Here is a 22295-nt window from a genome sequence, read left to right on the forward strand (position 1 = left end):
TAAATATATAAAAGAAACGTGTCATTATATATATATTTGAAAATTTTTTAAGATTGAAGAAATGATATAAAAATAATTTATGAAAATTTATGTTATTTTATGAGTACTTACACGGTGTGCACTATATAAAGAGGTTTTCACTTGCTAGAATGAAAATTATCTAATTTATTTGGTAATATATATATATATATATATATATATATATATATATATATATATATATATATATATATAAGTTTTAACGCCGAAAAGGACAGTACATAACTCGACCAAATCAAATCAAATAATTACAGAAAGGAAAGGTCGTCTTTTAAAATCAGCTAGTGGTTATTGATTAATGTCTCCTTTTCAATATTCCACCTCTGGCATTTTCAACAAATTGCGATAAAAATAAAACATATAAATGGTTACAGAGTTCTTCTCACAATCAACTTACAAAGCCTAACCACAATCATATCACATGTGTCAATTTCACTGTAGTATAGGTGTATTTGGGCTATATTTAGACATGTCTTTTCATAACTATTTATAGACGAAAAACAATATTTTTTTTATAATTTTAAACCAACTTATACATAAATAAAAAATCTAATTTAAACAATTTTGAAGTTCTTTAACGAATTAACATATAAAAATTTCTTTACTAGAGTATCATCATATAATGCACAGATTAATGTCTAATGCTAACAATTAATATAAAATAAGTTTTATAAATTGATTTATTAAATAGATTTTTGTTTTTCTGTTTATGAAAACAAATTCTTCAAAACATATACTTTTTACTCTGTTCTTATCTTGTATACTCTTTTTCTTTCTTCCTTCTGTTATGAGGCAAAACTGAGTTTAGCCAGCATCCAAACCGTACACTCCTTCTCCAGTGGTTTATACATTTGATAGTCAAAAATAAATTGAAAAGAAATAAAAATAATAAATAAATAAAATTGATTTCAGAAAATAAAAAGCTAATCTGTCTTTAACTTCTTTTTTTTTTATTTCTCTTCTTATTTTTCATACAAATATGCTTTATTTTATATAATATTTTCCATTTTCCCTCTTGCTTCACTTGTGCAGCAAAAAAGCAATACTACGGATAAAGATGATGAGTTGAGAGTGAAAGAGCTCTCTAGTAGTTTTGTTGCGTGACTTTCATGAGTATAGTAAATGTCAAGTGACAGTATATCACTGTCGATTTACACTATTTAAATATTCAATTATGTTTAATTATCATATCATACATGGTAACGTTAGCATACATAGCTTTCACCAATGATGGGACATTCTATGGCTAGCTCCTACATGGTAGCAAATTACTATAAATTTATTTGTTTAGTCCTGATGTTTATGATTAAGCAAAATAAGACCATAAGGGCAAAATCTATTTGATGATATGTTTAATTGAGAGTCTTAAAATTGCGAGATGATAATTAATGTATGTTGCTCTTGCTATATTTTCTTTCTTGATCCTTAAAGTATTGATTAAGCTTATTAATAAAAATTATGTACTAGTTTTATTAACATGTTCTATACAATGAATAATCCCTACAGTGAGTCAACTAGTATAAATAAAATTTTAATATTTTGTTTTATATAAATTATGTAACAATTATTTTATTTTAACATTTTACATTTTTATTGTATCATACATACGGTTGACGATAAAATTAAAATAAATTAAACAAATATAAGATTCACATTAAACAAACATATTAAAGTTAATCATTTCATTGAAAACAACATAAAATACATTATTATTTAAATTACAACAAAAAAAATTATAACAATTAATGAATGTTAAATGTAGGTAAGAGCATTGACTTGAGAATTCAATCATGAAAAAAACAACAAAATAAAATACAATAAAAGAGTTTAATATGGTTTAAAAATTAAAATCTGATAATTTTTTATGGATTATGCATGTTAATCTGTTTTATATGTCAATTTTTCATACCAACCGTAAGTTTTATAGATAGAACTTGTTTGGAGTATTGAGAAATGAAATAAATTATTTAAGATACTAAAAGTTCTTATAAGACGGAAGACTAATGAGGTAAAGAACTCGTTGATAATCGATACGTAAACTTTAAGGTAGTCGATTGATCGAAAGTTAAATCCTATGAAGATTGAGAATCCAAGACTAATAGCACATAGAATGTTTACAAGGTGTGTTAAGTAAGAGTAATCTTTATTGATAAAAGACTTATTATTGACAAATATTTATAAGCATAAGAAAACTATTTATAATCATTAAAAAATAGTAGCCACATAACATATTTAATTCACATGTTTAAAGAGTTATATGTCTAGTAAGTATTTCTAAAGAAGGATTTTTTTTTTTACTTTTTTAATATTTGACTTTGAATTTGTGTGCTACAAAATTTGATATATTCTGTTTTTAAAGGTCAACGACATAATATAGTATAGTCCATAAACTTTAGAAAAAATATAAAAAAAAATTCAGTTTAATAAATAAAATTCAAAATTAGTTTGTCAGCATATTAATCGTCTTATTCACGAACTTTGTGGTCTGAATATAGATCTAGAGAGAACATAATTTATTTTACAAACTGAACTTATTTATTCGTCTAAAATATATGAGTTTTGTGGTTCTTAGACTAATGATAGATTAAAAGTTTGATCTAAAATTAAAATAGAGATTAAGTTAGATTGGAAAATAACTAATACAAAAATATTTGAAAGTATATAAAATCAACTTAAGACAAAACCCTTTGAAGAAAAAGAAAATTGAAAGATTGTGTAACTAAAAATTTAACGGGAATTCTATTTACATAAACTGGTGAAAATTAAAAATTAAAAATATTACTAAATAATACGTGATATATCTTTAAAATTGTTTGCTAATTTTTTCAAAAAAAAAATTAAGTCAATATTTTTTTAAAATTGAAACATATTTAAAACAAAAAATAAAAGTGAGATCCACTTATAAGTTTTCAATTAAAATAGAGATGAAAGAATTAACTAAGTTACACAGAATTCAAAATAATGTGACCATGTCATTTTTACTTTCACATTATCTATCATGGATTTATATCCAATATATAAATAACTTTCATTACCCCGTAACTCTTCATTTCAAACAATATTCCAATTCAAACATAAATATATTCAAAATCCAAGGACCTAAAATAATCCAAATATAACATAATTTAAGTATATGATAAAAGATCATTCTTTTTTAACTGATTCACAAGATTGATAACATTTTTAAAATACACTAATAAGTTTTAAAAGTCTTTCTAGATTATCTTTATTAATATAATGAGAAATTTGATTATTGAATTTTAGTTTTCTATTAATTTCTATTTTTTTTTCATCTATATAGGTACGTAATTTTTTTATAATATATATTTTTGTTTTTGTGTACGATGTATTTTAATCATTAATTTAATATAATATTTTCATGTTTTTTTTTGTTTTTTTTCTTTTCTTTTTTAATTTTTTTAACAAAATATTATATGAATGCTTATTTAAATAACAAATTCATAAAAAAAATAAAAAATCTATAGTACCAATAAAAAGTTGGAAATCTAATAGGTCAAAATGAATTTTAAAATATTTAACTACGATAAGATTTTTAAACAAATAAGGTAGGAGAAGAAATCTTAGAAAGAAATAAAAAAAATGAAAAAAGAAAGAAAGGAAGAAGAAAAGAAAAAAAAAAGGAATGAAGAGCGTGCAGCGTTAAAGAGTGTATGGTTAGATAAACACACGTGGGAAGTGAAAAATCCTTATATTAATGTAGTGTTTCACTTTCACTTTATTCTTCGAGAAAATTAATTTATTCTCTCCTTTCACCTTTTCTATTCCTTATGATAGAAAAATATTAATAAATAATAGGTCTTTGTTGAATCGGTTAGATTTAAGAGAAGAATCAATTATATTTAATTGGATTTGTTAAAGTTACTTTCTCTTTTTAGATATCAATTAAAATCACTGATTTGATTTAACTGACTACATATTATATTCTATTCCTATACATTATGTTTCTATGCTTTTTCTTTATATCTATTATCTATTTTACATTAAATAATTTAATTTTATGTTATGTAAAAATGTAAAAAAAAAATATGTTTGTTTTTAATAGCTAATAATTATTTTATTTGAAATATTTAAATTTTAGTCTAAGTATGTCTTTTGTTCATGTAAAACAAGTGATTTTTTATTTTGATTCTTGCAAAAGAAATTCTTTTTGCTTTTTGTCCTTATGGAATTCTGGTTCTTAATATATTATATTACATAGCACTAATTAACGATACTTCAACACGATGTTAAATCACCATTTTAAGTAATACATACTGTTGTTGTGATATAATGTTAATATAAATGTCTTGTTAAAATAAATTTTAAGATTTGTAAAATAAATGTTATTCGTATATCTTAAAATGAATATTAAAAACTAAAAAATGATTATTAAAATTTTTGGAAAGATGAAAATAAAATAAAAAACTTTTAATGACTAAAACCAAAATTCCCACATTTTATAAGGATTAAAAATAATATGCAAATGACAAAAATACTATAAGTAGTTAAATTCAGTTTTTTAAAGAAGCTTTTAAATAGAAAAAACTTTATTCCATATTTTGTAAACAATTTTTAAGTTGAGAAATTTTAGTATGAAGTGAGTATGAGTATACGATAAAAATCTAATGAATTTTGTCATAAAGGGTAAAACACAATTTAAGGTTTAGTAAAAAAATAAAATAAAGAGCAAATGAAATACGGAATAAAAAACAAAAATTTGTGTACTTGTTTGTCTTACCTAGAAATTATATAAAGTTATTGATCAATAAGTTAATAAGTTAAGTTCCATATTAATTCAATATATTCTGAGATCATGATTGACTTACAACATTAATACTCTTTAATTAGTTTTTTCAATCTAAACACACAAATATTACTTTACAATTTTTTCCTTTCTTTATACATTAAAAAAGAGATTGAGATTAGTCCTTGTCTTGCATTTTCCTTTCTTTTTATAAAGTTGTAGCATTAAAGGTCACACAGTTACTTCGTTAAGAGTTGCATTAATTGAATAAATTTAAACTACTTGATATGTTTTAGATGCTTGTCTTTAACTTCTTTTCTACCATTAGTACTTCAGACTTTATTATTATATGTGTTGAATATAGTGAAAATTATATATGAGATTAATCTCCCTTATATTAAATACATACATGGAGTTCTCTATTTGTAATAGAAATATGAGCTAAGTCCAAAATACAAATAAGAAATAATAACAAACTAACTAAAAGATAAAAGATATAATATATCTAACACTCCCCTCAAGTGCATACAAATCGTATGTACAAAAGCTTGTTACTAATATTAAACAAAAAATAAATTTACTTATATTTCATTATAAATTAAATTTAAATAAAATAAATTTACTTAAATTTAATAAATTTACTTAAATTTACTTAAGTTTAATTTATAATGAAATATAAGTAAATGTTTTTAATATAATAAATTTAATTAAATTAATTATAATAAAAAAATAATTTATAAATTATGCCTTTTTATTTATGTAATTACAATAATTATGGTTAGAAATTATTTAATTGAAATCAATTTTATAAAAGATTTAATTTAATTATAAAAATAATTAAAACAATGAAATTTATTTATTTAATAATATTAAAAAACTGTAATTATTAATTATATATAATTTAAAATGTTTTATATATATTTAAATACATTATTTAAAAATTATAAATCATTTTAAATAATAAAAAAACTAAAAAAATAAAAGTGTGAAAGAGAGCACAACTTCAATTAAAAAAGTCGTCAACCCTCCAAACATTTTCAACTATTAAACTTTTTTATTAATTTAAATAATTTATAAAGAAAAAATTCTTACTAATTAATTATAATTCGAACAAAAAATATAATATAATAATTAAAATTAAAAAAAAATTATAATGAAATATAATTAAAATATTAATTAGATATAATTTACATTATTTTAAATACATTTAAAAACATTGTTTACAAATTATAAATCATTTTAATTAATAAAGAAATTAAAAAATAAAATAAAAAGGTAAAAGTTTGTGGAATGCACGACTTCTCATATTGAAGTCGTCAACCCCTACAACTTTAATTTCTTTATTAATTTTTAATGAAAAAAAGGTGTGGTAATTGATTACAGTGCTTGGTAATCATTTACCACGACCAAATCGTTTTTGGGGTGCACGACTTCAACCTTGGTCAATGCTACATGGTGAAGTCGTGCACGACTTCTTCATTTGAAGTCGTCGGTCTCCTACGACTTGCCCATTCTCGTAATTGGAAATTTTTTTGTCTAAATCTGTAATTTCTTCCTCAAATTTGTCTAATTTCGTATAAAAACCGAGTTATAACACTAAATGGTTTTTCCGAGTTATAACACTAAATGGTTTTTCCAACCTCAAGCTCTCAATGTAAAGATTGGACATAAAAAAAATTCAATTTTTTTACTATGGTATTTTATGTTTAAGATGCATGATCAATTTTTAACGAATATTTTAACCAAAATCAAACAAAAATAATCGCTTAATTCTTATGATATTTTTTTTATCAATTGTTTCTATTTTAAGCATAGATTAAGATTGATTGGACGAGTATGATTATCATTCGGTGTATAACTACTTTGATCAACTAATAAGATTGTGTTCAGATGATTAATTAAGATCGTTAGTAATTTGATTTAAACTATTAAGATAATTAGTAGTTTGATTTGAACAATTAGATTTGTTAATAGTTTGATTTCAACTATTGAGATAGTTAGTAATTTGATTTGAACTATTATGATTGTTAAAATTTCAATTTAACTATTAGGATCGTCATTAATTCAATTTGAACGATTGAGATTGTCAATAATTTGATTTGAACGATTAAGAACGTTACTATTTTTGAATTGAATGATTAAGATCATTACTATTTTAATTTGAATAAAATTGTTAGTAATTTGATTTGAATGATTATGATAGTTTAGTAATTTGATGGGAACTGTCGTCTTATTTTTTTCCGATTCGAGAAGTATACTTGTTTCTGCAACCTTTTTTATGCCTCATAAAAACCTTACAGAAAAAAAATATATTATGATAAAAAAGAAGATTAACAATCCAAGTTAAAGGCTATTATAGGATGACTTTTTCATCAAACAACTCTAATTGACAAGTCTTTCTCCAAAGCTTCACATACTTCATAAGGAGCTGTCTATATTGACTATAAATAATTAGACTTGGTTTATTTTCTTACTCGCGTGACATTATCCTTCTAATTATCTCATTTCTTAATGTCCTCGTATAAAAAAATAAACAAAATAATTTTATTTTAAAAAGTGTAACGTACGACTAATTTATTTATCTCATAATGAGAGTGAAAAGATTCTAAGCTGATAAGTCAAAATATTCTAACTAATAAGTAGGAATACCTTAAGTCTATGTTATCCTTTTCTATTTGTTTACTATCCTTATTAAGGGATTATTCTAATACAAAGATTTCCTTTTTATTATTTGTATTTATTAATTGAGATACTTCTTTAATATCATTTTACCGCCTTAATGTTAATAATATAACTTGCTTTATATATATATATATATATATATATATATATTACGGTCACATAAATAAAGTATTGATCCGGGTATAGATGGAGATGAACCACTACAGTACACCATCAAGTGATGGACTTAAAATTTGTGATCCAACGGATAAAATCGAGTAGATGCGATAAGAAAAAGTTATATATTTATTTACAACAAAAATGAATATAAGAAAGAAAAGAAAAAGAAAAAAAAAGCAGCTTGAGATAAAAGAAGCTGAAACCGTTACACCTGGGAAGGAAGAGGGAGAAGGAGTGATGATATGGCTAGGTACAAAGTGTGTGTGAAATTTAGGTGCCAAGCCAAAAAGCAAGCAGTTGAGAAAGGTCCCATCCGTGCGCGACAGCAGAATCAAACCCACTTACTCTTATTCTTGGTGCAATAAATGAAACCCCATTTTGCTTCCTACCTTAGCTAGCTGTATCATTGCCTCCTCAATCATTTATTTCCACACACCTCAAAACAAAATATCACCATTTTTTTTCATGTTCAACTTTTAAGCAAGCGTCACACTAATTAGGTGTATTAGTCGCCATGGAGTAACCTAGTTAGAGGTTAATCCTACAAACAAAACAAGGAAAATGAAATTTAAGATGTCGACTTTGGCATCAACATCTTAAAGGGACCCTATATTTCTGTGTAATTTTACATAAAGCTGTCGTACGCCACCTTTTAACCACTCCAATTCTCTCTCATGTGCCCCTGTTATGTTATCATCTACCTCGTGCTTAGATTCCCAATAGACGCACTTGTCAAATTATTTTTACTATTATATTCTTCATCTCCTGCATCACCACGAGGGGATGCAGTATATCTGTAATTCTCTATATGACTCCATTGCCAAGTGTCAACCATATAACATAATTCAATTCCTTTCTGCTCTACGAGTCCTCTCTTGTCACGCGACACCACGTGACTTTTTCTTTCTTTCTTTTTAGTTCCTGTTTAAATTAACTCAAGTTAGTTTAAAGATCAAATGGATGTATGGTTCTTACATGACAATTTTTGAGCGGTGCTATTGGTTTATGTTTGTCATTTGAGACGGGTTTGATCTTAAATAATCCGAGATTCTCAGGACAAATGGAGGGTGTCATAGATCGCATCATGGATGAACAAGTTTTGCGAAAAGGAGCAGGTTTTTGTATTCATGAGAATGAGAATCCTATCAGGGTTTGATTTTTTTAAGTATGGATCAGATCCAAAGTTTATTATGCTTGACAGGGTAAATAGGAACAACATCTGAATCACAGGAGAGTGTAGCAGCATAGCATCAAGTCCACTCCCAAAACATATTCTTTATAAATAAATAAAAATTCAAATCTAATTAAAATCTATGGGTCACACCCTTTATTCGAAAGTTTTATTTTCCTTTCAAAATAATAAATTATTGCATATGGACTCTGCATCCTGTGTCGCCTGTAGTAAAAAAGAGTAAAGCTTTATTCTGATCAACGCAACGCTAGCAGCTAATTCAAAACAGAAGAAGAGAAAACAAGAACTATTCATTATGCACTGCGTGGGTTTTATGAAGCAGCATTTACACAAGTATTCAAGACCCTCTCGGAGAGTGTATAAGTTTTCTTCTTCTTTTCTTCCTTCTCTTAAAATTAAATAAAAATGGATTGATTTAAAAGTGTTTTATAGGAAGAAATGAGGAAACAAATTCATACGAGAAAGGAAAGTGAGAACTTAAGTAGTTTAAGCAATAAGAATATTTACTTTCACATGATGTTACATATAAAACCAACGTATTTCCTGTTTAAAGAAGAGTATCAAATCTGTCGTTATCATATGAAAACCGTATGTTTCTTTGGGCCATGATTAAGAGGTTATAAGGTCATCAATAGCATAAGCCTAAAACATTAGCTCTTAAATCTAATTAGGTTATATTTAGATTTAACTAAATATACCTTTCAATACAAAATGGAGAGTCAGACTCAAAACTAGTTGGCCAAGGACAGAATGTGTCGTGGTAGACAAAATGAGCCTGCCCATATTTTTAGGATATAATTCGTCTCATCCATGTCACTAAAAAATCCAAGAGAAAATGAGAGCTTATTTTATAACAAAGCTACATCAAAAGATAAACGGTTGATATTGAAACAAAATTTAGAAAGAAAGGCACTCACCCACCCATCCCATCTCTGTTATGTTATTCTCAAAATTTTAAACTGTTATAATTCTTCTACTACCCACCCACCCCTGCACTCCACTTCAACATAAACAAATACTTATAGACAACCATCTAAAATTCCATTTCTTCCTGCAGAAACATCATGGCCTAGCTGTTTCTTGGATCCGGAGATTCTGGGTTATTTTAATTTGTATATAATAACTCTTTTTTTATAAACACAGTAACCCACAAGACATGATTTGGTTCCTTCCCGTTGTTCCTCCCTAGGCTCAAACCTTTCTGCGTGTTCTTTCATTGGAGTTCGTAGCTTAGTTGTAATGCCTGTAAATCCATGGACCCTCTTCTTCTTATGCATTTCCCTTATGCTCCCACTCCATTTTCTCACAGCTGCTGCAGTGAACCAACAAGGGGAGGCTCTTCTATCATGGAGGAGAACCCTGAACGGGTCCCTGGAGGTATTGAGTAACTGGGACCCAGTTCAAGTCACCCCATGTAGCTGGTATGGAGTGAGTTGCAACACGAAGAACGAAGTAGTACAGCTGGATCTGAGGTATGTGGATTTGCTTGGAAGACTGCCCAGTGATTTCACCTCATTGCTTTCCTTAAGCAGTCTGATCTTAGCCGGAACCAATCTCACGGGTTCAATTCCAAAAGAAATAGGTTACCTTGTGGAACTCAGCTACTTGGACTTAAGTGACAATGCCTTGAGTGGCGAAATACCAAGTGAGCTATGTTACTTGCCTAAACTTGAGGAACTCCATCTCAACTCCAATGATCTCGTGGGGTCCATTCCAGTTGCAATTGGAAACCTCACAAAGTTGCAGAAGCTGATCCTATATGACAACCAACTCAGCGGGGAAATTCCTACCACAATCGGCAACCTTAAGAGCCTTCAAGTGATAAGAGCAGGAGGAAACAAGAACCTGGAGGGTCCTCTACCACAAGAAATTGGCAACTGTTCCAGTTTAGCGATGTTGGGTCTTGCTGAAACAAGCCTCTCAGGTTTTCTGCCACCAACTCTTGGCCTTCTGAAGAACCTTGAAACCATTGCCATTTACACTTCCTTACTCTCCGGTGAAATACCACCTGAACTTGGGGACTGCACAGGGCTCCAAAACATTTACCTTTACGAGAACTCTCTCACTGGATCAATACCAAGCAAGTTGGGAAACCTTAAAAACCTCGAAAACCTTCTACTGTGGCAGAACAACCTAGTTGGTACCTTGCCCCCCGAGATTGGCAACTGTGAGCGGTTGTCAGTGATTGACGTGTCAATGAACTCACTAACCGGAAGCATTCCCAACACTTTCGGGAACTTGACATCATTGCAAGAGCTCCAACTCAGTGTAAACCAGATTTCGGGGGAGATTCCAGGAGAACTGGGGAAGTGTCAGCAACTCACACATGTGGAGCTTGACAACAATCTCATCACTGGTACCATACCTTCCGAATTAGGAAACCTTGCTAATTTAACGCTCTTGTTCTTATGGCACAACAAGCTGCAAGGTAACATTCCCTCTTCCCTTTCCAATTGTCAAAACCTAGAGGCTATTGATCTGTCACAGAATGGATTAACGGGTCCCATACCCAAGGGGATATTCCAGCTCAAGAATCTCAACAAGCTTTTGCTCCTATCCAATAACCTCTCAGGGAAAATTCCATCTGAAATTGGGAATTGTTCTTCCCTAATTCGATTCCGAGCCAACGACAACAACATCACCGGGAACATTCCCTCGCAGATTGGGAATCTCAACAATTTGAATTTCCTTGACCTAGGGAATAATCGGATTTCCGGCGGTATCCCGGAGGAGATATCTGGCTGCCGGAATCTCGCATTTCTTGATATACATTCGAACTTTCTCGCCGGAAACCTACCAGAAAGTTTGAGCCGGCTTAATTCGCTTCAGTTTCTCGATGTTTCCGACAACATGATCGAAGGTATACTAAACCCCACCGTCGGCGAACTCACCGCGCTCTCCAAACTAGTTCTCTCGAAGAATCGAATCTCCGGCTCAATTCCGAGTCAAATTGGGTCTTGTTCTAAATTACAATTACTGGATCTCAGTAGCAACAATCTCTCCGGCGAAATCCCCGGCAGCATCGGCAACATTCCGGCATTGGAAATCGCTCTGAATTTGAGCCTGAACCAACTATCCGGCGAGATCCCTCGGGAGTTCTCCGGATTGACGAAGCTCGGAGTGCTGGACATATCTCACAACACTCTCAGCGGAAACATTCAATATCTCGCGGGTCTGCAGAATCTGGTGGTGCTCAATATCTCGAATAACAAATTCTCGGGACGAGTTCCGGATACGCCTTTCTTCGCGAAGCTGCCGTTGAGTGTGCTGGCGGGGAACCCGGCGCTGTGCTTTTCCGGAAACGAGTGCAGTGGCGACGGCGGCGGAAGGTCGGGACGGCGGGCTAAGGTAGCGCGCGTGGCGATGGTGGTCCTGCTGTGCACCGCGTGCTTGCTGCTCATGGCGGCGCTATATGTCGTCGTCGCAGCGAAACGGCGAGGGGACCGCGAAAACGACGTGGAGCTAGATGGAAAGGACAGCGACGTGGACATGGCCCCACCTTGGGAAGTGACACTGTACCAGAAACTCGATCTGTCCATCTCTGACGTAGCTAAATGTCTCACTGCTGGCAACGTCATCGGCCAAGGCCGATCCGGCGTCGTTTATAGGGTCGACTTGTCGAGTACGGGACTCGCCGTGGCGGTGAAGAAGTTCCGGTTGTCGGAGAAATTCTCCGCGGCGGCGTTCTCGTCGGAGATTGCCACGCTTGCGCGAATCCGTCACCGGAACATCGTGCGGCTGCTGGGTTGGGGGGCCAACAGGAGAACCAAGTTACTGTTTTACGATTATTTACCGAATGGTAACCTGGACACGCTGTTACATGAGGGGTGCACAGGATTAATTGATTGGGAGACGAGGCTCAAGATAGCGTTGGGGGTGGCTGAGGGCGTGGCTTATTTGCACCACGATTGCGTGCCTGCTATCTTGCACCGGGACGTCAAGGCGCAGAACATTTTGTTAGGAGACAGATACGAGCCCTGTTTGGCGGATTTTGGTTTCGCTCGATTCGTGGAAGAGGATCACGCATCCTTTTCGATTAATCCACATTTCGCCGGCTCCTACGGTTACATTGCTCCCGGTAAGTCAATCAATTTTCTTCTTTTTGAGTTAAAAACTATTCATTTTTTTTCTTTTTTCATTGATTAACAAGCTTATCCAGTGATATATATGGGGATTTGTAAATAAGGAGAGTGTTGATTTTAATTAGATGATACCGGTGAAATAAATTAACGGGATAAGAAATTTGAAATTGATAGTGAGAATTTGAGTTTTCCACACGGACGTTGGTGAACGGGGACCGTACGGAATCCATCGTGAAGGCTTCCATTCATTATGGTTGATGTTTAGTGATTTGTTGCTTTTTGGGTTTGATTACATGTACATCTGATGTACTTGATGGCACAAAGTTACAAATCCCCTGCATGCATCTATAATAATTACATGTAATCTTTGTGTTTGGACAAGTGAAAGGCATGATGGTGCCGGCAAAAAAGCCAAATGATCACGAGTGACACACAGGGAATGCGTCCAACCTAATTTGATTAATCGTTGTTGAACTACTTTACAGACAGCAAATGTCTCTTGCCTGTGTCTGGATAACATGTGGAGAGTATATAATGTTTTTTTGGGTTGGAATATTGCAGAGTATGCTTGCATGCTTAAAATCACAGAGAAGAGCGACGTGTACAGCTTTGGAGTGGTCCTACTGGAGATAATAACGGGGAAAAGGCCAGTGGATCCATCATTCCCGGATGGGCAACATGTTATTCAGTGGGTCAGGGAGCACCTCAAGAGCAAGAAGGACCCGATCCAGGTTCTAGATTCCAAGCTCCAAGGCCATCCAGACACACAAATCCAAGAGATGCTACAAGCACTTGGTATTGCCCTCTTGTGCACAAGTAATCGTGCAGAGGATCGACCGACAATGAAAGATGTTGCAGCATTATTGAGAGAAATTCGTCACGATCCTCCACCAGGCGCTGAGCCCCACAAGCCCAAACCCATTACATCTCAAGCTTCATCCTATTCCTCCTCCTCTGTCACCCCTGCTCAGTTGTTGCTCCTACAATCTACCTCCAACTCCTCCTCATCCCTTGCTTATTCCTCTTCCTCAGCAACACCCTACCCCCCTCCAAGGAATCAATCCTCCATTCAAATTTAATGCCTCTTTCTATTGGAAAATGACACTTGAACAACCATTTTTGACAACATTTAGACACGCGCACACGTGTCAAAATCTGAGTGGTCCATTTTCATTTAATTTTTCCAACTGGACCACTCAGATTTTGACACGTGTGCGCGTGTCTAAATGTTGTCAAAAATGGTTGTTCAAGTATCATTTTCCCTTTCTATTTCAGGAAAAAAAAACATATATATGTTAATTACTATATTTTTAGGATTTAGATCTTTTTAGTTATTTTGATTGGTTGATTAATTAGTTAGTACTAGTGATTAACGTCAGTGTAATTTCGGAACTGATTGGATAAGGTAAAAGGTAAAATGAAATGAGTGTACAGAAGCTTAATTGATTGACAGGATTCCTTTTCTTTTATTACTCACTTCACACAAACTGTGGCTTCTGCCACCATCTTAACTGCACTGGTTGTGTAAAATATATGAGGGGGTCTACATTCATGTCCTTATATGGTATAAAATCAAAAGGGGGGGCTTTCCATAAGAAGCTGCTTTCATCAATTCTTCAAAAGAGGGCAATAATATGTGTGGTGTAACTCTGAAAGCCAAAGAGTAAAAGTGGGAGATGTCAGGTTGAGCAGGAAGGTAGACTATCACTAGGTACCTTTTGAGCCATCTTTCGCTTCCATTATGATTGTTGCTGATTATGGAAAAGGAAGTGAGTTGGCTTGTTTTCGTTCAACTAACTTTCTTGGCCCGCACCATGTGGAGAAGTAGAAGCATTCTCCATTCAAGTCTAGAACACTTATGGCCAAGCAATTACCAATCACTACCACCACACTTTTCCGTACATAACCCTTTCCTTTCCATTACACCCTATAGCAACTTCCTTTGCTTTCAATAGCTGACAACACACGACCATCGTCTCATCAACACACCAAATGCAACCACGGTAATGTGCTGCGTTTCTTCCTCTTCCAATTTTTCAACCTTCAGTATTATTTCAAGACTGTACAAAAAGAGTTACCTTTCACCAGAGGGTGCCATTTTGATGGTGCGTAACAGCTGCACGTGCAGATCAATCTGTACCTCAGACTCTGGCTGTGCCCCCCCTCATGCCTGGGATCTTTCATGTATTGCTTTAAAGAGAAAAGAACAAATTACATATGCGAGCTTCCATCAAATAATGAAAATGACAACCAAACATTACCAAGTAATTTATAATTTACTTCTAATTTTATTTTTCTTTACGTGATACCTGAAAAAAAAAAAAAAAAAAGCTAGGCGTTACATGCATGTGTCATTTATTAGAGAGATTTACTGCAGCCATAACAGGTATGGCTGGTTCTGGCGTCGATTTTCACATTCCGTGTATAGCCCAAAAAGTGTAAATTAACATTCCGAAAAAGTGCGAGCAAAATAAATTACTTAGTGAGGGTCATGGGTCATACCCTCTTAGGGTAGATAAAGTGATATTTTTATCTTGTCCTCAAATTGCGAAATACCTATAAAATTATCATCATAGTTGTGTGGGCGATGATTGACTTTCAGTAGCGACCAAGGAAAGTCTCTTATTTAAACCTTAAATTATATGTCGGACGTTAACCATAGTTTTTTATTGAATACGTGGACCATGCCTATCTCTATTTCATCCAAAATTATTTTTAACAGTTTAAATTCTCCTTTCAATTCAACAAACACTTGAATTTAGTACACCATCTTAGATCTTGAAACCAAAGTTAAACATACTTTGTCGTAATAAGAGGGAAATAATAGACAAGCACAAAAGTTTGATGGAAATGCTTAACCATAAAGTCCCATATCAAAAGGCACCTTTTGGAAATGACTACATACCCGTGCCTTGTGCCTCGTGCCTCGTGCCTTGCAGGTAAAAACACAAATATTTAAAGAATACAATGAATAACAAATTTAAAATATAATAAACTAAAAATAACTCAACATTATAAATTGTATTTAATACACTGTTACTAAAAATTTTAAATATCTTACAATAAAAAATACAAACTTGTAAATATTTTCTTGGTAAATAAGTTCACACTTAAGCCAGAAGAAAACACTACGATCAAAGAAAATCTTGAATGAAATACTTAATGTTTGATTACTTTTAACGAAAGCCACTTTTGTAATTAGAATAATAAATTAGTGGAACGAAAGATTTTGATATCCATTGTTTTTACATTATATTTTGACGGCAGTGATACTTGGCTCTAATGTTTCTGACGTGGGTTTTAAAATTCAAAATTGATACTTTATATTTCACATATGAGAAAAATATGATTCATTAGACTTCGTAACAGAAAAAGATTAACTTGATCCGATTTTTCACAATTGAAATCACTTCAAATTTTTTAAAAAATATATTTTTCGAGAGACCAAATATATTAATACCTAAAACATGTGAAATTAATAAATTTATTTGATATTTGTATACAAAGTCAATTACCTTCGACATATTTCATTTTAATATTGCATCACAAAAACATGGAACCAGAAGTTAGTGTTGCAAAAACGTACATCACTGCTTCATACCTCTAATATTTGTAAAATTATTAGGTAAATTGAATTCAATAAAATATAAAAAGATCAATTACTTACTTATCAACTCAATGATCATGTCTCATTGAGTCCTTTACATTTCTCTAAAACTCAGAAAGATATGATTTGGCATAGAGAAGATCAATAACATCTTTAAATTCACGAGTCTAATAAGAAAAATTTTGATACATTACAAAATCATACATTTAAGATGACATGCTAAACAGAAAAAGATAAAATAAAAATAAGTAAAACACATCACTAGATGACGTTTTTGAATTATTGTTATAATATTTAAAATTAATAAATATTTATAGTCAACGATCCTTACTTTATTCTCCGTATTTTACATTTTTTCATAATCAATATTAGTCTTTTAAGAAAATCATATATATTACCGTCATTCTTATCAATAAAGTCTCACAACTCCAAATAATTTATCCAGTGACTAATACAAATTTATTATCTACTAAAGGGATTTTTCACATTGACCATAAAGAGAGAGGAGGGAGGAATTTCAATTTTAAAGAAAATAAAAACAAGTTAATTTATCAATAGCTAAGAAAAAAGAGAGGAAATTCTTTCACTTTTTTATGGAATATCAAATTTACCCCAAGTGGAACCTCACCTTACATCTAATAAACGTTACATTGATTTATTAATGACAGAGTACTATTTATAATATACTCTGTATTTTCATTCATACATTTATTTAGTTTTACTTATATTTTTCTAATCAATTATTTTTTATCTGCACACAAAAATTATATGTTTATTACAAGTCAATATCATTTTTAAAAATCTATATAAGTTAACTAATCTATCTATTTTTTTAAACCACATTATTCGTTTAACGGATGTGCTATGATAAAAATGTTTTGGAGTATTATTTTGCATCCAACTTTATACAGTAACGCCAGCAAATTATGATCCCTAACCTGATAACCATTATATTTGATGAGTATGTTTTTCAAGGTGGAAGATGAGAGTCATTGGTCATAGATTATTCATCAATTTCATGTCATAAATTTGAAAGAAGCATGCATTTAGGTTTGTTGGATCACAAAATTGGACTCTCTCACTTACAATCACTTTTAGATTATTGCTTCTGGGCAACTTTTCTTTTATAAGAAAGACTAAAAATAAATAATAATATTATTCGTTGTTCAACATTATATTTTTTGTCATTTTTCTATAATTTTTATACTTATTTTCTAGGTTACACTAATAAAAAAAGACTTTTTACTTATGTTATTTTAAGTTTTTTTCATATATTGTAGGTCAGACGTAATTACTTACATTTATAACATATATAATTTTACCTTTGTTACAAAAGGAATAGATCCTATTTTTTTTTTCTCAAATCTACACCAAATTTCTTCTTTTCCTTCTTCATACTATTCTTATTCTTTTTCTACTACTTAAAAAAGAAAAAAATTGGTACAAATTTAAAAAAAAAAAGAATTTATGATTTGTTGCTTTTATATTAAAGATAAATTTACATATGTTAGAAATGTAAAAGACGTAAATTTACGTCTTCAGACATTATTTTTTATATATAACAAACAAAAGAAAATATAAAATAATATATATGTAAAAGGTCTAATTTTGTCAGTATAACCAAGAATAAAAGTATAAACATTATAAAAAAATTGCAAAAAATATAATACGGAACAAAGAATAGGATTATTATTTATTTTACATTTTTTGGTTTATCTTATAATCATTTGAGTTTTCTCAAATGGTATTATTCTCACTTTTTACATTTTATTTGGTTTATATATTCTTGAATGACTAAAACTTAAACTAATCTATATATTCACTTAACCTAATCGATATGATGAACTGTAAACGAGGAATCCTTTTGTGAAACATACTCTCATACCTTTTATGATGTTACCTCATACCCTCTATGTATATATCAACTCAATGGTTTTATCATACACAAAAAAATATGAATAAAAATATAAATTAGGATTTTTTTTTCTTTCTTTGAAGTGTGTAAAAATATTTTTTTTCCCTCAATTTCGTGATTATTCATGTATTTTTGTCCTAATGAGTATCTATCCAACGTTAAGTGGTCTTAAGACATTTTGTATGTTCTAAAACATTAATCGTTAAATATTAGTAAATGTTACTTATAAATAACAAAATAGTAATTAGCATACAAGTAGTGTTAAAAAAAATGTTTTTCTCCTAAAATTTTATTAGAAGTTCATCGTCTAAGTGAGTATTGTGAATTATATAGACACTATAAAGTCACATATAATAACACATAAGCAGCTAGTTTTTATATGAAATAGTGCTACACACTATATTTGGATCATATTTACTTCCTTCATGGTTTTAATTCTACGTTGAAAAAAAAAATTGTTCGACTTTTGCAAAATTTCGACCTAATCTTAGATAGTAGACTCGATTCTAACATTTCATTGTTTTTCTTTGTTATTTTATTAATTTTAACTAAAATATATACCTTTCTTATTTAAGCGAATTTTGGATTAAACAAAGTGATCAACATTTTGATCATCATACATGCCAAATGTATATTATGTACATAATGTCTGTGAAACAACCAAAATCTTATTATTTTAGAATGGAAAGTGTTTCAAAATCTAAATAATTTATTTTTAATAAGAATTGAATAATATCAAAGCAAAGATTAAATAGAATATTTTTATTACCAATTAAGGAAATATGAAATAAAATTGATATAATAATTTAAGAAGTGGTTTTACACCTTAAAATTCCTTAAACATATACATCAAACAAATTAATAATGTTTTTAGTAAATAATTTTAATGAAGTTAAAAACGTCTCAGCCTAAAATTCAATTTGGGCTTTGACATAAATTGGACTGGGCCTATCTGTGATAATGTGTCGTTGTTCCTGGAGTATAGAAAAAACCTTTTATTTTTGTTTGGTATTAGGACAGTGGCATAAAATCATTAGGTCTGTGAATGTTAAGAAAGATGAGACGTAATTTATGGGTTGCTTTAGATGGTATATAAGCAGGGCATGACTTAATAACTAATAAGGTTGTCAGAAAGGGATTTAAGTCATTCAGGAATACTGTAGAGCAGCTTGCACTTTTGGTCAAATCTCGGCCCATTAGTTCTGCTTCTTCTAAGTGGGTCGAAGAATACCCATAACTATTGGGCCTATACATAAGAATAAGGAGGAGCTTCTCTTTCTACACCTGTTAATATTTCAAACGGGCTTTCTAAAATGTAAATATACATCCTGAATAAGAGTGTTTCATCTACACCTCCACGATATATCCCGCACCTCTAAAAATTTCATTTTTAACCTTCTAACATCTCATCCTACACCTTCAACTTTTTCAAAATTTTCATTTTCAACTTTAATGAATATTTTTTCATTTTCTTTTCTTTCTTATTCACCACCTTAATAATAATTTAATTTAATTTAAAATTTAAATATTATTTAATATAATTTTATATTTTAATAATTATTAAAATATTATTTATATTATAATAATAATTGTATTAAAAACTTATAAATAAAATAATAAAAATAAAATTAATAATAATAAAAATAAATATTTATAATCATGTATTTAAATATATTAAATTATATTAAAATATTAAATTAAATTCAATAATTATTAAAGTTAAAAAAAACAAAATTTTTGAAAAGATTTGTTAATCGGATATAGATATCCGATAAGTAATGTTACGGGATGAACAATTGTTTTTAGAAATTTATTTTTTATTTAAATTTTAATAATTATTTAATTTAATTTAATATTTTAATATAATTTAAATGTATTTAAATATTTTATTTAATATAATTGTATTTGATTTTAAATAAATAATTATTTTTAAAATTTTGTCTTTTATTTAAATTTTAATAATTATTTAATTTATTTTAGTGTTTTAATATAATTTAATATATTTAAATATATTTAAATATATTAAATATTTTATTTAATATAATTTTTTATTTATGGTTATTATTTTTATTTTAATTATTTTATTTTTATACTTTTAATATAACTAATATTATAATATAAATCATATTTTAATAATTATTAAAATATAAAATTATATTAAATAATATTTTAATTTTAAATTTAATTATTATTAAGGTGGTGTAGAGTGTTTTTAATAAAAAAAAAAGAAAATGAAAAGATATTTTTTAAAGTTAAAAATGAAATTTTTGAAAAGGTTAAAGGTGTAGGATAAGAATGAAATGTTAGAAGGTTAAAATTTGAATTTTTGGAGGTGTAGATGAGATGTTGGAGGTATAGGATGAAACACTTCGTTACAAGATAGGCCATGCTGACCCCGTTTAGTTCATTGGTTAACTCATCTTGCTTAACCCCGTAGTTTGTGTGGGTCAACTATGGGATAGTTCCCATTTGGCACGTACAAATAAACAAATTCAGCAATATCAGCAATACTACGAGGCTTTCTCTTTAATTTTTTTTTCCACTTTTGCTAGTATAATGGAAAAGGGATTAATCGTAAATCCGCGTTCCCATTTCACTGCACTTCTTTAAAAGCAAACACGAGATAAAATGATGGTTTCTTAAGTAAAATTTATGCATGAATATTTCAACATAAACATCTTGATATATGTTATAATGAATTACATATACGAATAAAATGTTGTATTTTAAGTATACGTGCTTATAATAATAAGAATGTAAAATTTTGTGATTTATCTTTATATATGTTTATGAATTAATTCTGTTTTATGAGAAATTCAAGAAGTGATTAGTATTCAGTTCTCAAGTTCTCATGTTCTCAATTTCATTATTTTTTTTAAAAATTGTTTATATTTTTATTGGGTTTTACTTATTTATAGTAATAGGAAATTTAAACTAAAAAAAAGTATGATTTTTTTTTAGAAAAAGATAAGTTAAAAATTAAATTAATTTTAATGTGATGCTTGGTAAATTTGTTATTGTTTGTTAAATAATTTATTATTTTTCTAAACTTAGATATATTTTGATTTTTAAATTTTAAAAGTAAATTAATATAGTTGTTTTAACTTATGTTAAACTTTTTTACCAGTTAAATAACGAATTGACATTTGAGGAAGTTGTCAAACGTTGTAAACTATTTCAATTTTATTCTGAATCAATTGTTGTTTGTCACATACAGAAAATTAACATACTTAAACTATAAAAACTATCATTTTTAAAGTTGAAAAACTAAATTATATATAAAAAATAAAAACAAAATTCAATTCTAAATTAAAAACTCAAAACATATTTAATCTTAAAAGAACATATAAAAACATTGTCTATGTTTCATTCAAGAATACAAGGAACCAAGCGAAAACAACTTGCGTAAAAGTACGTAGAATTGAATAGTGATTACCACATTGTTAGTTGTTAAGTATAATTATTAAATTTAAAGGTGAGAAGGATTTTTGTGTAATAGCACATAATCTTCAATACGAACAAATGTCCAAAGTTAAGAACTAAGGACCACTCTAAAAACAAAGGCGCCATATCCATATCAAACATACATGATGCACCTGTCTCAAAAAGGCGTTCTCATGTCACTTCACACACTAATCATTATATTTTTCTTTTCCTTTTTTAAATTTACATAAATATAAACAAAATACTAAAAAAAACTAAATAATGGTACTACTGCTCATTAAGCGATGATATTAACTTCCGAAACATTGAATGTTTAATTTATTTAAATATTTTTGCTTTATGTTGTCGATTTTATATATTTTAGGCAGCGTATAATTACAATGTGATTCAGAATAAATGTTTTGGCTAATGCATTGGTGAGTGTTCCTCCA

At 29.5% G+C, this 22295-nt stretch overlaps 1 protein-coding gene across 1 annotated transcript; it reads left to right on the forward strand.

Moving 5' to 3' along the window:
- Window positions 1–9597: 9597 nt before the first annotated feature.
- LOC124842785 (uncharacterized) lies at window positions 9598–14367 on the forward strand. The gene is made up of 2 exons (XM_047319349.2): window positions 9598–12894; window positions 13460–14367. The coding sequence occupies exons 1-2, from the start codon at window positions 10056–10058 to the stop codon at window positions 13975–13977; spliced, it is 3357 nt and encodes a 1118-aa protein (XP_047175305.1). The 5' UTR covers window positions 9598–10055; the 3' UTR covers window positions 13978–14367.
- The last annotated feature ends 7928 nt before the right edge of the window (window positions 14368–22295 follow it).

The sequence above is a fragment of the Vigna umbellata genome, chromosome 1 (assembly GCF_029865625.1).
Source record: "Vigna umbellata cultivar VRB3 chromosome 1, Vumbellata_1.0, whole genome shotgun sequence".
Taxonomy (NCBI): Eukaryota; Viridiplantae; Streptophyta; class Magnoliopsida; order Fabales; family Fabaceae; genus Vigna; species Vigna umbellata.

What these genes read in the sequence shown, in the direction of transcription:
- LOC124842785 (XM_047319349.2), top strand. Translation starts at nt 10,056, where the DNA reads ATGCCTGTAAATCCATGGACCCTCTTCTTCTTATGCATTTCCCTTATG. An exon ending in CTACGGTTACATTGCTCCCG is followed by an intron (nt 12,895 to 13,459) that starts GTAAGTCAATCA and finishes GGAATATTGCAG; the next exon opens with AGTATGCTTGCATGCTTAAA.